The sequence below is a fragment of the Diplotaxodon limnothrissa genome, linkage group LG13 (assembly GCF_057381915.1).
Source record: "Diplotaxodon limnothrissa isolate DT_005_m linkage group LG13, D_limnothrissa_male_GT1.1, whole genome shotgun sequence".
NCBI classification, from domain to species: domain Eukaryota; kingdom Metazoa; phylum Chordata; class Actinopteri; order Cichliformes; family Cichlidae; genus Diplotaxodon; species Diplotaxodon limnothrissa.
The window spans coordinates 17,234,040-17,250,613 of record NC_140608.1 but is presented as its reverse complement, the minus strand read 5'-3'; the positions used below and the strand labels follow the sequence as shown (position 1 = coordinate 17,250,613).

Here is a 16,574-nt window from a genome sequence, read left to right as displayed (position 1 = left end):
AAAGTATAAACACAGGATATAGAAAATCAATGTAGCTTTGCTAAAAGGTCAGTCTAATCTGGAATGGCATGGAAAAAAAGATTAAGAAAAAGTAGCACTGTTATGGGAATGCAATAGATTTAACTACATAAAACATATGATAACATAATCTTGAAAGGACTAAATGGATCATTTGTTTGCAGGAAATTGCCTGGAAATAAAACTGAACAAAATTGGATAACAAAGCTAAAAAGATATATGTAACTAAGTTATCTTTCAATTTTTTCTTCAAATTTTAGCATTTATGGACCTCGAAAGCATGAAAAAAAGAAGAAAAACAAGAAAGCTTCATGTGTGGCTGCAGTCTGTGAGAAGTGGACTGGAAGGTTCTCACAGGAGGCAAGAGACACTTCACTGTTATTGTTCATCCTTTTAGCAAAAGCAACCAAATTAAAACAAACAAACAAAAATAAAAATGGTTGGAAAGAAATGAAATTTAAAACAGAACTTTTTATGACACAATTTCAATGGAAAACTGAAAAAAAAAGAATTAATATTAAAAAAAAGCAGAACGCTAATTTCACATTGAGTGAAGATAGAAATTAGGTATTTAACTACAAGAAAAAAAATAAAGAAAATCGAAACAAAAAAACAAAGCATGCACTCAGCTTGTTTTATGTTACAGTTCCTTGATCTAAAGTCCTGCATACATATATATATATATGTATATATATTTACAATATATGTTAAAGGGACTCAAAATGCTGATGCCAATTGATATTGCACACTATTTATCTTTGCTAACAGTTTAATCAAAATAGATCAAATGACACTAAAGTAATGTGCTGTACTGTAAATGCATGTTTCAAAAGTGTTTCAAAATAACACTTAGCAACGAATGAACAACTGATGTAGAACTTTTAATTTGTAATTTATGTTTACAGCAAAAAGCGACATGAATTTATAGACATTTTAAAAATGCTGATATTACTTCAGTAAGTGGATTTATATTCATATTTACAGTCCCTTTAACCGTAAGTTGACAATAAACACGTATTAAAAAAAGCTTACATCTATAAAATGAATACATTATTATAAAAAAAACTAAATTTAACTGTTCAAATCATTTTAATTTTAAAGTTTTACTGAACATTTATTTTTAAGGTTTATTATTTACAAAATAATGCTACAACTTGGTTATGATCAAATTATTTTATTTAAAATTTTAATCAGGTTTTTTACCTTTGTCGAGTAGCCATTCGTCAACTACTCGACCAAGTCGGTATGGGATTCGCTGTCTAGCAATCGCCAGGCGTTCGTTATCATTGTTGCCTTTAAAGTTTAAAGAGACATTTCATTGGTTACAATCTGTAAGGTCAAAGGTTAAATATCCATACTTAATGCTAGAGCTATACAACTGCACAAGGTTTTTATATTTAAAAACGTTTTGTATGTTTAAAAAAACAGTATTAACTAAAACATTATTTGACCAAACTTCACTCTTTTTATTTTAATTTTAACCAACAAATTAGGCCTATATTAATTGAAAATAAGAGGACTAGCATATAAATGTTTCATCTAAGTTAATAAACCTATGTTAAAAACCAACCAAAATCACAAATTTATACATCCATTACAATATCTTTACCCAATATTTCCATCCCCATTTATCATTTCCCTCTGTTTTTATCTGACTTTTAAACTGGTTACATTTATACAGCTTCAAAAAGGAACATCATTTGAATTTATTATTAAATAAACCGTTTATGGTTTAAAGGAGAGAACCATTTAACTTTCACATATTACAAATGCCCACCCCATTTATAAAAACACTAATTGACAAGTAATAATAAACTATTTGCCATATAAAACCTAACAGTAAATTCTCTAACGCTTCTAATCAGAGAGAAATCAGAAGACAAAGTAGATACATACACTGTAAACCTTCAAGAACATGGCTTTGACAAAAGCTACAAGTCATAAAGAAGAAAAAGTCACAAGCTTGACCGAGTGTAGCATCGCATACATGTGTTTCAATGACAGTCAAGTGTTTTTAGAGCATAAAGTCAAATAAGTGACATAAATGAGAAAGAAGAGCTACAAAAAAACGACACTCTGTATTGGAGGGGCACTTTGGCATTAATGAGGGCAAACTCTGCATCACCCTTTTGTCAACACCAATAACGTCTCCAGAACAGAAGACTTTCAGCAAAGTGGCACTGTCTCTGAGTGCTTTTCCCCTGGTATTGTCTGCTGAGATTGAATTCAGTCAGCCCCATTCTTCTGGCAGATTGACAATGTTTGTTCCATCAACTATATTAATTCAGTTCTGGCAGATAAAAGATCCGGTAGCTAACAATGATTCGGTGGAGAATAGCTTCTTAGAGGAGAGGTCTGCTAAGAAAAGGAGGTAACCTTGTAAAAGACGCACACCTCTTCTAATAAAAGATCTTATAAGTAAGAGCATACATAAAAATATATTTTTTAATCACATCAGCTTGAATTACTGTTGAAGACCAGCTAAACAAGAAAAAAACCCAGTTTGAATCTTATCTATACCCCTAATGAAATTTGGTTGCGGATGACCGTGCCTGGGTGGAGCACATAGCATTGTGAAGAAGATTTAGCAACACTTTTCCTTTATGCTGATTGGACAGATACAGTCCAGATTACAGCAAACCCACACAGGAAGGTAATGGGTAACATTTGATAGGACTGGTTTAGGAAGGAAGATGAAGTTTGTAATGGACAAACTCTCTTGTAGAGCACATACATCAAGTTTCTGCACTTTTTCTACATTTTTCTTAAAAAGTATTTTAAACTTGTAAACTTGCAAATGCATGTCAACTTCAATTTGTCATTTCTTGTGAAACTTAACTGTGACTACTCAACTTGTTTCACTAAAAAAAGAGGACTTAATGAGCTCCTCGAGAAGTCGTGTAGTGCAGTTTTTAGCATACGTCACTCAAGCAGGAGTAAATAGCGCATTTGTTGAGTCAAGCATGCACAAACGCAGACACAGCTGTGCTTCCTATCATTTTGAATGTGATAAATTAATGAATAATTCTTCATTGTTGTTGCAATGGAACATTTGAGGGCTTTGTCAATTCCTGTCATCTCCATTTCTTAGTCATGGGGTGTTGGTTATGTCACCTCACCATTCCCTGCTACTCTGACACCTCATCTGAGGAGAGGTCAGCATCAAACGGGGCCCTGGAGAACATTTATCCTACAGCTGTTGCGAGGACAGCGAGGACATCTGAGTTTAGAGTGAAAAAGAGAAACACCCATTAATACCTTCCTTTTTTAAATGATGTTCATTGATTAATGCTCATTTCTGACTATGCTATATAAGTTACTTGATGGTTGCAGTATGACGTGTTTTTGATGTATTCTAAGCTTTATTCAAAAAATAGTTTTAGTATAGGCTTACATGTTGGTGTCAGAGTTTTAGCGCAGATGACAGTTTGTTGAAGACGTATGCAAGGAAACTAATAGAAAGGCACAGAGGAGTGTCAGCTCCAGGCGCATAGATACCCAAGAAGCACGCACACATATTCATGCACACTTATCCTCACACACAGCGTGCCACTGTGCCAAAATCCTCTACTTTTGTGCAAAAACATGCTCCATTTTCAAAGACGGCTGCGCTTTATCTGTTTGGCTACGTACCCCATGGCACACTGAGTCTATCCTTATACTGAGGTTAATTAAGTGTGCATATAATCAAGGTCTGATCGTGTATTGATTCCCACTGTGGGACACCGAAGTGTTAAACAATGCTATCCCCTGGGCTTTGATGCAGCAACAGAGCCCATTCATCCTGCCTGTGAGCGGCGCCTGTGACTGCTGCTGAGTGGTGATTTGGTTTGGTGTGGGACAGCCTGGCTTATCTCCTCTGCCAGACAGCAGTGATTCAGCTGAGCCATCCCAACCGACCTGCTTTACCCTCGCTCGCTTGTATTCTTTTTTTTTTTGTTAATAAAGTGGTCAGATAAGGTGGGAGCTTTATCTCATTACAAGCCCTAGGACACTCACCACATTAAATGAACAAATATGCAAATGCTTCCTCTGTTCATGGAGCCGGGAGAATTAAAAAAGAACAAAAAAAAGGAGGAACCTACACAAATCGCACTATTATTTTTATTATTCTGCCCTCCCTTTTCTCTAACTGCGCTATTTTTTAAATATCCTCGGTGTTGAGAGCTTGCACAATAGGCTCAATAAGCTCACGGATAGAACAAAGGTAAAACCAGAGCAGATAGGACGGGGCTTTGATGGATAAAGCTAACCATCCTTCCCTTGTATCCCATAAATCAGACTCCACACCACAAGCGGGAAAAAGAGGACAGGGGGTGAGATCGACACGGAGGCAGACGTGGACAGATAGAGGTAAAAAGGACAGGAAAAGAGCGAACTCGGAGCTCGGAGAGTGGAGTGAGAGACGGTGAGCTCTGTAAGTGCACCACGCTCTGATAACAGTAAAAGAATAAGGCCAGGGACTTCTCCATTATCTTTGTGTGCAGCGTGTGTTCATTGGGTGCTCCGATAGGACACTGCACTGTACCCTGCAGGCCTGGCAGCACCATTGTGATGGTATTACTTCCATGGCCAAGGCTCAGGAGAAGGGGTTGATTTTTTTTTCCTTCTTTTTGTTGCTGCTGAGCCTTTTGTGTGTGATGCAGAATGAAGGCAGAGACAGGATAAAAGAAGGAGAGCTAAACTACAACAAATAGTCGCCTAGTTGTGTGTCTGCATGTGTATATTGCATTTTAGATTCTAATAATTGTACTAAAGACTTTTAATGACCCATAAGTATGCAGTACGAGACTTTTTAATGAGATTACCAGGGCAGCAATAGAGGCTCTGGCGAAGCAATTATTTCCTTGCTTTAAGAACGATCGCTCCCTCCCCTATAAACTCCTCCTCTCTATCTTTCTCACTCTCTAGCCATCATTTTTATCTTTGCTGTCTACTCTTATTATAATCATTGTTGATCTGTGAGTGGCCTAAGAGTGTCTGAGGGCTGCTATTATGAGTGCGTTAGAGGCATACATGGATACTAATCAAACTACAGGCGAGCTGAGAGAATAATAGCTTTGTGTGCTGGGGGTGCAGGGAGGAACTGCGCAGTAATTGTGATTAGATGTAATTAGTCTGCAACGAGCTTAATAAGGTAGCTGGACTTGGCATTGTCACTGACGCATGATTGGTGGGGATGAGATAGGTCACTTTTCCCTGCAGCAGTTATAACTCATCACTTAGCATAACAGGACAGTCTTGTATCATTCTTATGCTTTTCTGCATTTTCTGCAGTACTGCATGACTTTCTACTACCAAATATGTGTTGTAATGTAATGTAATGTACATTGTTGAAAAATGCATAGCAGCAAACCTTTGTCTGTATAATATCACCACTGATGTATACTACAACAACAACAACAACAACAACAAGTTGTTTTCGCCAACTTCTTTGAATTTATCTGCATGACATGAGTACGAGTATGTATCATCAGGCTTCCGCTGGTCTGCGGGTGTTTGTCGTTTGAAGACTGAGACGGGATGCGGGAATTTAACCCTGCTGTATATTCGGCCCTATCCACAACATGTCAAAAGCCATTAGTTTCTCTTTTCCACCTGAGGCAAGCAGGGAGGGTTGAGTCCAAGTCATAAAAACCATCTTTCATTTGGATGAATGCACTGGTCATAGCTAAAAAGGTCACCAAACATTATGCAAAAGAGGAGCGACAGGTTCAATTTGTCTTCTGTTTGTCTGGTTGCCCACTCATTTTATGCGTGCTCAAAATCTAACAAATGTTTTGCATTTAGTGCTGCAGTTTTTTCTCTCATGGGAAAAAAAACAAATAAGAAAACAACAACAACAACAACAAAAAAAACCACTACACGTGTCCATACAGTAATTTTGCTGTTTGCATTCTCAACAGTCATTTACGCACTCCTTTATTCATCTATAGCTTTTGTCAAAGCCTTTAACAAGTTAAAAATGTCATCAAGTTCAACAACACAGGCAGAAGCATCAATATCTGTATATTCTACTCTATATTCTGCATACATTCTACACAAATATACCAGTGTTGTTGAGTTGTTGCTGAGTTAGATTACTACAGATTTCCTCTCACAAATGTGTTGACACAGAGATTGCTTTGTTTTTTTTCCCCAATCGATCAAAAGATTCCCTCACAACATTGAGTCCACAGTATATTACATCATCAGTAACCAGTAAACTATAAAAGAAAGTGCCAGCAAAACTATTCCACTCTTATAATGTTAAACTACTAAAATACATTACTCTTTTTCAGTTACTAAATGCCTATTACACAGGGCAGTAATTACCAAATTCATCCTCTACTGTCATGTAAACTGTGTTTATGAGAAGTGTTACACAATTTAAATTATTAGTAACACTATTGGCCAGGAAAATTAATCCGGCTTGCTTTTAGTCTGTGAGTAATTGTAGTGTATGCTGTGAAAATTATTAATATCAAAGTGTATTTTTATGTCTAAACAAGATGCCGTAATGAAGCTGATCATCTGGTATTTAATTGTGAGTAAGCAACAGATTTACTTTGACAGTGTTATTACAGGTCCGTCTCCCCGGTGACCTTAATTCAATCAATCTGCTATATTGGCAGACACATAAATACTGAAACCGCACACAATTACTTGCTACAAAAAACTGGTAATTTGTCTGTGGATTGTCTAATGATTTGGGTTACTGTGAGTATACACTGTGCATTGACAATTAGGTATATGGGGGATGTAATGCAGACATGTAGACAGGTTGGGTGGTTGTACTTGTAGGCAGACATATAGGAGTCTATCAGCCCTCGGGTTTATCAGATTGATGCACCACAAAGATCAAAGATTTCGTGAAAAGACAACTCAACAACACTGGTGTTTACTCTCAAAAGCTGCTGGAAACCGAAACATAAAAAGCAATTAAAGCACATGCCAAGTCAACATAAGAACATCCTAACAGATAAGGCTTTAATAGCTTGCTTGATAATATCTGGGTCATTTTATCGCCTCTAGGAGGCAGCAGATGTAATTAAAGGCAAAGTGGGTGACTCACCTGTGGGGTAGCGCTCAATGACTGGCAGGTCATCCACCTGCAGAGTGGCATTACCCCCACTCCTCGTAAACTTCACTATATGGTACTTTCCATCATTTACAAACTTTGACGTCTCCTCAATATTAATGTCATCTGTACCGACATTAAATACAACGGCAATGTTTCCTTTCTCCTGAAAAGAGAAGAACACAAAAAACACTTTCTTTTTTAGTAATCAGTAAACATTGTTGTGAACAGTATTGCTAAGCGACTGTAGCGAAATTAGAGCAGGTGGTTTCAGGAAGGTAGAGAGCTGTGATTTTTATAAGACAATCAGGCCAGTGGCCTATAATTCTTTAAGCACTTTCACTTTTTATAATGAATTAACACTAACTACTTTATTTTATTTTATTTTTTTAACTACTTTATAAATGAGTAGTGCTATGAGAATCCAGTAAAAAGAAAAAAATATTTTAAAAAAAGTATCAGCTGAAATTTTTCATTGTACATCAGTATGGACTAAGAAAACACAATGAAACTATGAATGAAGTCGTTAGCATGGCTTTTCTCATAAAGGGGTAATCAGGTGTACTTTTCAAAACGTGCTTATTGGAACTTTTGTTAGCTCTGCATATACAATGTTTAATATAATTTAGTGTCTATTTATTAAACTACAAGACCTGCTGGGTTGACCATAAGACAGATTACTGTATGGCTGTTTGGATTATTGCACTGGCAGCCGTATCAACACAACATATGTGTTTTTCTCGGATGTGGTATCACTCCTGGAAGTTGCAGTCTTCGAAAAAAAAAAAGAAACAAAAAATAAAACACAAATATGTGCATTGTGTCTTTTGTTGTGTCAAAAAAATCACTTCAGGCAATTATAGGGTTATTTGTTAAGTTTTCCCTTGAGCTGCATATGCTGTGTGCTGGCTGATGCCCTCTGCACGATGCTGACATCTGGTTTTTTAAAGTACAATAAACATGCAGTATGCTATTTATTTCATTCACCCATTCATCCATCGCACAAACACATTCAGTCCTGAATGATATGACTGATTGTGAGCCCTTTGTTAGACTGAATCAGTGCTTGAACACTGGCATCTTTACAGTGACTTAAAAAAACTTAAGAGCAGAAAAATTAAGCAAAAGTCTCAAGGGAAGTTTTTTCCAGCTTAGCCGCAGACTCCTTCACATGATTGATTCACGTGATGCCTATCTATTCTAATAAGCTTTGTTACAGTTCATGATCGAAGTCCCTGAATCCTACTGCTTAATCCAGCTAAGATGAGAGCGTATGTTGGTGCAGCTTCTCTCTCTATGCTTAGGAGCTGCAGTGAAAGGAGCATCTGGTTGGAGGCTCAACCTACTGTAGCAGCACAGCACTCTGCATGTCATTATCCAGTCAGCATAGCCAATACTACACTGCATCCCTAACGTGCCCATATGCACAAACTGCTTTTTCAAGACCCCACCCACACCAGTGCACACACACACACACACACAGACACACACTCTTACAGAGCCCAGATGCCTTAAAGTGCAGAATGAGTAGAGCGTGTCTCAAGAGCCAGGAGCTAAAGTGCAATTAAAACCATTTGTAATGTGTCACACCACGTTACCAAAACTAGGACAATTGTATGCTTTGTAATGTAATTTCAACAGATTATATAATCTAATGCATTAAAGCTACAGTAGCAAAACAATTTACTGACTGCTTGCAGGCCTAAACACCAACCGAGAAAAAAAATGAAATCTAGATGGCAACAGCGACACCAGCTCGTCTCGGGGTTTTTTTTTAGATCTCAATGGGTGTGGGGATGATCTTTATACACTTGTTAGTACTCAAATCTTGTGGTAGTTGTAATCTGTCCTGCATTGCATCCTCTTGAAAGAATTCAGCAAGAGTCATAGAGACTGCAGGCCCTCAGCAGAGCTAAATGTAGCTAGAGAGACAGGACATACAAGACCTCTCGCTAATATGGATATTACTTTATTTTAAGCATATAGTGTGAAATCTAACATGAAACTAGAGTTTTTCATTTCAAAGGGGCGAGCACGCACTCAACAGACTAATTCTGGAGTTTTTTTAGTGTCATTGCTCTTAGAAAAAGAGAGACAGAAAAAATGTTTTAATGGACCGACCAACCCAATTAAAATCCTTCTTTTAATAGCCTCCTTCAATTGACTTCTAATGCTCCCCATGGTCTTGTTAATAAATTTACTGCATTTAGTCACAAACTGCCAACTCAAATTTCCCATAGCATAAAAAAAAAGCCTTGAAAGAGATGAAGGGATAGATGAAAGCGAGTGGAAGACAAAGGACAGAAACCACACCATGAGATTTTGGAAGTCAAATGTCAGATAAAAGATAAGAGCTTGAGTATTCAAGCTGAGTAAATGGAGAGCCTTTTTGACATGGTGTCTCCCATATTAAAGTAATTAACTTTGACTGTTATTGCCTCCGCCTTCTGAGGATTTGCTTTACCGCCGCTATTATTTTTTTTCCCCAAAATAATAATAATGCATTACATTTCAGCATTTCTTAAAATTCGATCAACTCAGACAAGCAGTTTCTCAGTTTAGTTCAGCAATGAGAGGAGCCTAATCCTGGTGCTCTAATAGGGTGCAGGCTTATGTCAGATAGTGATTGATAGCTGCTTACATAAACTCAACCCATTACACCCTGCAAAATTTTGGGGCTGCTCACTTGGTAAGTGCTGCTCCCCACAGGGCTGCTCCCCTTGGGAACATACTGTACGGTGCACACATCTCACATCCGAAGAACTCAGCCCTGCCTGACACTCGGCACGCCGCCTTGATTAATTGCTCATCAAGCTGCAATAGAGTTTAATTAACTGATGAAGTTGATCCACCATTCTCCTATAATCTGCTCTTTTTTATGCTTCTCATCCTTTCAGCTGGAGGGTGGTGGAATAGCTTCAGAAATACTCAGGGTGTCAGTTTCTTGTTAAAACTCCCCATCTGCCCTCATTTTACCACCACCGAGATTCTTGCAGCGCTAACCATAAAGCTGCAAAACACTCTGCAGACCGACTCGTCTTTATCGTTATTTTTTCTCAAATTTTCAGTAGCACGGAGAAGCATAATTCTTCTTCTTAAGTATGTCAACAAAACCACATTTGAACAGATATATGAGAAAGCCAATAAAACTACCTTAATGGCGGCTTAGATAAAACTTACTTAGCGGTCTTGGTAACAGTGTTCTCATAAATAATACATTGATAAATAAATAAACCATATTTTCCCATTAATATTCCCAGTGAAAGAATATAGTGTGTTGCTCATAATCTGCCTGAGGATCAAGCAGATCAGGCAGAATGATCTGCTGACGTTTGAAATAGTTTACTGAAGTGAGTTTATTTCCCCGACCCACGTAAACAGAACGCGAGTGAGAAGTGATATTTGAGATGGTGTTGGGCCTCCTCTCCCATCTCGGCAAAAATGAACACCGCGGTGTAAGCCACCCTAATGTTTAGCTTGTTTATGAGTCATTCACGATGACAAGCATTGTGCACCCGTCACATTTCATATCTCACAAGTCTGACGCCACGGCACTGCAACACATCTCCCTTCAGTGCACATGTCTACGAGGGCTCCACTGGCAGGTGGGAGAGCACCTCCGTCATTCCCTCGCTGTGTCAGATGTGTGTACACATGCTGAGGGGCTATTACGCTCTTAATGTAGAAGCTAAATGTCTTAATACAGCTAAGGCAGGCAGCCTGTACTGTTCACCTTATCTTTTAATTACCTCTGAGTCTTGGCTTCTCCCTTTTTCTTTTTTTTTTTCTTCTCAAAGCTTGGTTAATGAAATTACACAAGTAATGGAATAATTAGGAGATAGAAAATGGATTTTTTTTCCTTGAAGCATGTGGTCCATATACTTTAGATTATGCAATAATTCAATGATATACCTGCATTTATGGATCCAACATATACAGGCACACAAACAAGTGTATATTGAATGACATACATTATTTTTTTAGTGCTGTGACTTCACAAAAAAGAAAGTGCTGTAAATACACACATACGAAAAGGAGATTTTATCCTGGTAGAAGCACCGTATGATACATTAACTTCCTAATATCTCAAACAATTTAATGACGTTATGGACTGTAGCAAAGCAATTGTCTCCAGTCGGGCCTGCATATTCAATTTTATTTTATGCTTTGATCTTGTGAAAACCTCTTTGACTCTCTCTTACAGAAACACACACACACACCTTATATTTTATCTTTATCTATCTTTAGAGTATTTATTTCTATTTGCACAAATAGCCTGATGTGCAGCTGCTAATATAGTGATAAAAACATGATTGACACTACCAATCACACATTAATATCCCCAAATGGAAACAATTTAAACAATTATAAGTCTATTAATCAGATATTATTATCTAGTAATCATATTTTATACAATAATAAAATCAATAAATAAAAAAAAACTTGACATTTATTGACAATGTATGATGTGATGTGTGATTTTCTGTATTTTCATTATGTTTATCGGCTGTGTGTGTGAAAGCTAAGACACTGGGCCTCACCGTTTACATTTACACTACTTCACCTTAAACCAAATGCAGGAACCTGATTTTCTGTTCTCCTTACATCTAAATACCACTGCACCACACTTAACAATAAATCACCAGTGTAGATGAAATTAAGAGGCACAGTGCATTAAAAATATTTAACTGCCTTGATAAGGAACTACAGCTTTGCATAATTTAAACAAAAAGGATATAGTATACCACCGTGCCTGGCATAATAAGGAAAAAAGTGTGTTAACCACCTGCATGGCCTCACAGGCATACCAATTTACAGTATATATTTAACAGAGCTTTCTGTATAAAAAAAAGGTGTAGGTAAGAATATACATCCTTCTTATTATCTCCATTAACACTATACACTTCCCAAAGGCTCGAAGATAACATTTGGAAGCCTATATCTAAGCTTAATGTAAGCCAGTGGAGTAAATGCTCTTAGATAGCTTCTAAAACTTGAAACAAAGTCGTTCTGCAAGGTTCTCCTCCCCCTTCATTTAACCACTGCCTTAAAGAATCACCAGTGTGGCGAGTTATAACTGCATTGGCTGGAAATTGTGTTTTTTTCAAAATCAAGTCCGCCAGCTGAAGTGCCTAATTATCTGTGAAGTTGGCTTGAAATTGTTTCCATTGCTAGGAGTCTCTATCAAGCCGGTTTCCGTGGGATAGCTTCCCAGTTAATAAATCATCAAGCCAGCTCCAGCAGTGGCTGAAAGGCGCGTGCTGAGAGAGTAGCAGGAGACATACGGCTATTGTACAATTACAAGGGAATCTGAAAACATTCGGTTAAAGCTTCGACACAATACAGCCACAATTTGTTTGTCAAATGCACCAAAGAAACATGTAAAAATGATCATTTTTTATATTATTATAAACTGTGCAATCAGTTGGAAGAAGTTAGCCAGTGCACTTTTCAAAAGGCACTGCTTGTCTTTTACTTAAATGACATTTGCTGTCTGTCTGAGCTCTTTCTCTCACTCCATCTTTGGCCTCTCGTGACACATTCCATCAAGGGAGGTCAACAGATATCTGAAATTTCGTTCTCTCTCACGCAAAGAAATCAATTCAGGTTTCAGGTGATTCTCCTGTCTGTCCACTTATGACAGCTGGCACGCAGTCAGTGTGAATTGACCTTCATCTCTGTCCTCTCCGTCAGGACTTCCTGCGTGCCCCTGAGCACAGTCCGGCTCGCTTCGTCTGTACAATTCATACCGCATGGCTTTCTGGCTAATATTATTAAGTGCACATCTGGGAAGAATGGTAAGTTTTTTTGAAAGTATAAGTCAAGTAAAACTAGGGGCAGATAAGCATATGGCCCAAATGACCCTTAAGTCGCAAAATGTGGAGCCACAAAACTTTTTTTTGAACTCCACTCAAATAGTTTTTTCAGGAGAGCAAAAACAACAGAGTTTATTCTCTTTTTTCTGTGATGCTGTTGCAAAATCAAATTTGTGGATTGTATAAGTCTTACAATACTTTGGAGACAGTGTTATAATTTAGAAGGTTCTCACTGAAGAAGGTTTGCAGTTATAATGAGATGATTTCTCATTAATGTGCAAGCCTTTCTTTTTCTACTGAGATCTGTTCCACCATGTTTTCTCACCGTACGCACTCTTCCTGCAATTATGCGACAGGTTTGCTAATCTCGTAAAAGGTGTCACACATATCTCACCTCGGTAATCCAGAATGCAATTTTCAACACAGTTTGGTTAAAGTGTGTCACATTTCCATAATTGCCCCCATTAATTTATAGAACACTGCATGTGTCACTAGATTTCATGAATTTGTAAATGTGGCACAATGGAGATGAAGGTGGGGAAAAGGTGCAGCTGATGACTATTTTCTTGGGACAGCTGAAAATCATTCTCGCTATGAAGTGCCATAAAACTCTCAAAATGATTCTCAGTTTTCTCATAGCTCCACGTTTGGGTCTGTTCAAGATAGAAAACCCAAGTGGAACTAATACAACGAGAAAAGCTTGAGTCTGTCCTTATAACGGTCACACTGGTGGACTAAAATAACCCGACTCCCAGTGTGAAGTGGCAAGGTTGCAATCAGGGGCACATTTTCTTGCTGTTAGTGAGAGATGTAAAGATTCAGTGGGAAAATGTAATTTATGATTTGAAAAATTAAATGCAAAAAGGCTTAAAATTAAGCAAAACATCTCTTTGGTCTTTGTTTATTTTGTAGGCATAAAAGTCATAGTAATTGTTGTAGGTAAATGTTGCTAAACATGTCAAACCACATTAGCTCCTGATATATTTGTAACATATCCACCTTTATTATATATATATATATATATATATATATATATATTTTTTTTTTTTTTTTTTTTTTTTTTTACTTTAATTAAGATGCCATGTCACAGTTTGAATTAATCTCACTTCTATGAACTCTCCTACTGAGAAAAGAGTTTATTAAGAAAAAAAAGCAAACCAATCTTTCTCTTTTTGTTTTTGACTGTAGCGAACAGAAAAGGTGTGACAAATTTGTAATTATAACTAATATAATGCTGAACACTGTGGATCAACTTCTACAGAACCAAACCTAATTCAGTGCTTGGTATGGTTTGATACACACAAATCTTTTCACCTGCATTTTCTTTCCTTACACCTTGCCTTCATGAAACAGGCAGCTGGAAGCCTTATGTAATGAAATGTAAATGCATTTCAATTAGCCTGAAATGCTAACACATTCTATTTCTAATCTATATTTTCTCTCTCCTTTTTTTTGATGCAATGAAAATGTTGCACAGGGGAAATTACAATGGATGAAGAATGCATGGGAATAGTGAGCAGGAGCTACTAACTATGGAACTGGGATAATGCTGTGACATGTTTGCAGAGAGAATTCATATGGGAAAACTGTAATGTTTCCATCGCAGCCGACGAAAGGGAAGCAGAAAATACATTGCTACCCAGCGCGCACAAGACACAGAGACAATGCAATTACAACCAAACGGTTAAGATCTCTTTGTTTGGTAATGCTTTGCATTCTTGTCCACAGTTATTCAGATAAAGACATGCTCAAAGCAGTGCTTGCAAAGGAAAGCTTGTCACAATATTTGGGCTTTTGTTATACAGGCCTGTTGCAAATCCAATTCCAATTATAAAAAAAAAAAAAGTCCAATTATTTATTTCTTAAGCTCTGTGAGAAAATGGCAATTAATGAATTCAGTTATCAGCTGCTAGCCTATTGGTTAGAGCTTACAAGCCCTTTGAGATTCTTGAATTAAGTTAATTATGTGGTAAAAATGTACTGTTGTGGTTGTAGGGTGAAGGGGAAGAACTAGGTTTTGGAGCCTATAACCTATGATATTTATTTTTTCTAAGTACCCTGAAACTAACATAAGATTTCTATTTTCATGAAGGAAAAACGTGTTGTTGTTTTTTTTTAATTGAGGATCTGTAAACAAAAAATAACATTAAGTGATGGAAACAACCTCAAAGCCTCCATACTGCACAAGTTCCACCGTAGTCACCTCTAAATGAGACTAGTATGTTGTCGGATTTAGAGCAGTGGATGAAGTCCAACAATTTTCAGCACCACCATTAACTGCTACTTTGAAGCTATCTTACATTTGGCACCAGGAAATAGACACACTTGCCTGCTACACCAACAGCGCAAATTAAACTTAGGACTTGCTACTTTTAGAACGCTATCAGAAACAGAAGCAGCACCAGCCTTTTACTGAGCTGTGAACACATCAATAAAAGGTGGAACTTTGACACTGAATATACTGTTTGTAATATTCATCTGGTGTTGTTGAAGTTATTTATGACTGCTTTCTGGTTGTAATTAGAGAATTATGTTTAAATGCTCCAGACGTATCAAGCTACTTGTTGGGTATTTCATTTTTTATTTTTGTTGGAGTCCATAACACAGAATAGAGCACTTTTGTTTTTCAAATAACAGTTCAAGCCTCTCTAGAGTTAAGTCTCTATATTATAGATATTATAATTAGGTAACATTAAGGAAATAGCTTATCACACATTATATTTGTCATTTTCCAATACGAAAAGTCACATTTGTTAAAAATTACACTGAAAAACAATATTTTTGCTATTTTACTCGTCATCTGTTTATATAGCATTCATTTAAAGTTTCCTACAGCAGACGTTACTGTTGAATAAATTAGGAAATTATTAACTCTGATTTATTATTTAGTGTGAATCACTCCTTAAATTTTTGTACATAAAAGCTATAAAGAGGGGTTTTTTTCGAACGTAGAAATTGTAGACTTAATCATTTTTTTCCCCCCGGTGTACAAATATTAATAAATTACTATTTTTAATCTATATACAATATCTAATATCAAACCTAAAAATCAATCCCACAGCTGTTGTTACTAATTGAAAGCTTTCTGAATTTTTATTTTTAAATTTTATTTGTTATAACACTACACACAGCTGTAGTGAGCAATTATAATATTGGGATAGTTTCTAGTAGGAATAATAAAAACACACTATCAAACAATAAAACTGAACAAAGAATGTATATTGCCAATAGATGTCATTTAACTTGTTTTTGTTAAAGTGTTTTAAGGTGCATTTTTCCTTTAAGAGCACCCCGGAGTACTTGTTTCTAATACTTCCACAGAACTGGGAAACTGCCAAGCTTTAAAATTGCCACCATCAATCAAGAGGTTTTAAAGGATGCAACAAGCAATTTCATGGATGACTTTTTTTTTTCCAACTTCTTCAACATTATTCCCCATCACCCGTGTGCTATTGTGGATCCTCCCCCGGCCTCAGACCCGCTCCTGCTTCTCTTTGATTCCAACACCACTGATAAAAAAGTCTCTCTGTGTTCTGTCGCTTATTCATGTCCGGTAATTTCTTAGCTCAGACTAATTTTCCTCTCCCTGAACTGAAGCAAGTTCATCATAAATGTCTGGAACAAGAAGTATTAAGTTAGAACATGCCTTATGCTTCACTTAAACCTCAAAGGAATGAACC

At 36.9% G+C, this 16,574-nt stretch overlaps 1 protein-coding gene across 2 annotated transcripts in view; it reads right to left on the bottom strand.

The window, feature by feature from the left end:
* Positions 1 to 16,574, bottom strand: part of LOC146620121 (neurexin-1a-like) — a 281,418-nt gene that overhangs the window by 35,998 nt on the left and 228,846 nt on the right. For both annotated transcript variants that reach the window (XM_085368774.1, XM_085368773.1), the window contains 2 exons: positions 7,073 to 7,244; positions 1,222 to 1,311 (listed from right to left, as the gene is read on the bottom strand). In XM_085368774.1, coding sequence (XP_085224900.1) covers positions 1,222 to 1,311; positions 7,073 to 7,244 — 262 coding nt within the window. The remainder of the gene's footprint in view (positions 1 to 1,221; positions 1,312 to 7,072; positions 7,245 to 16,574) is intronic.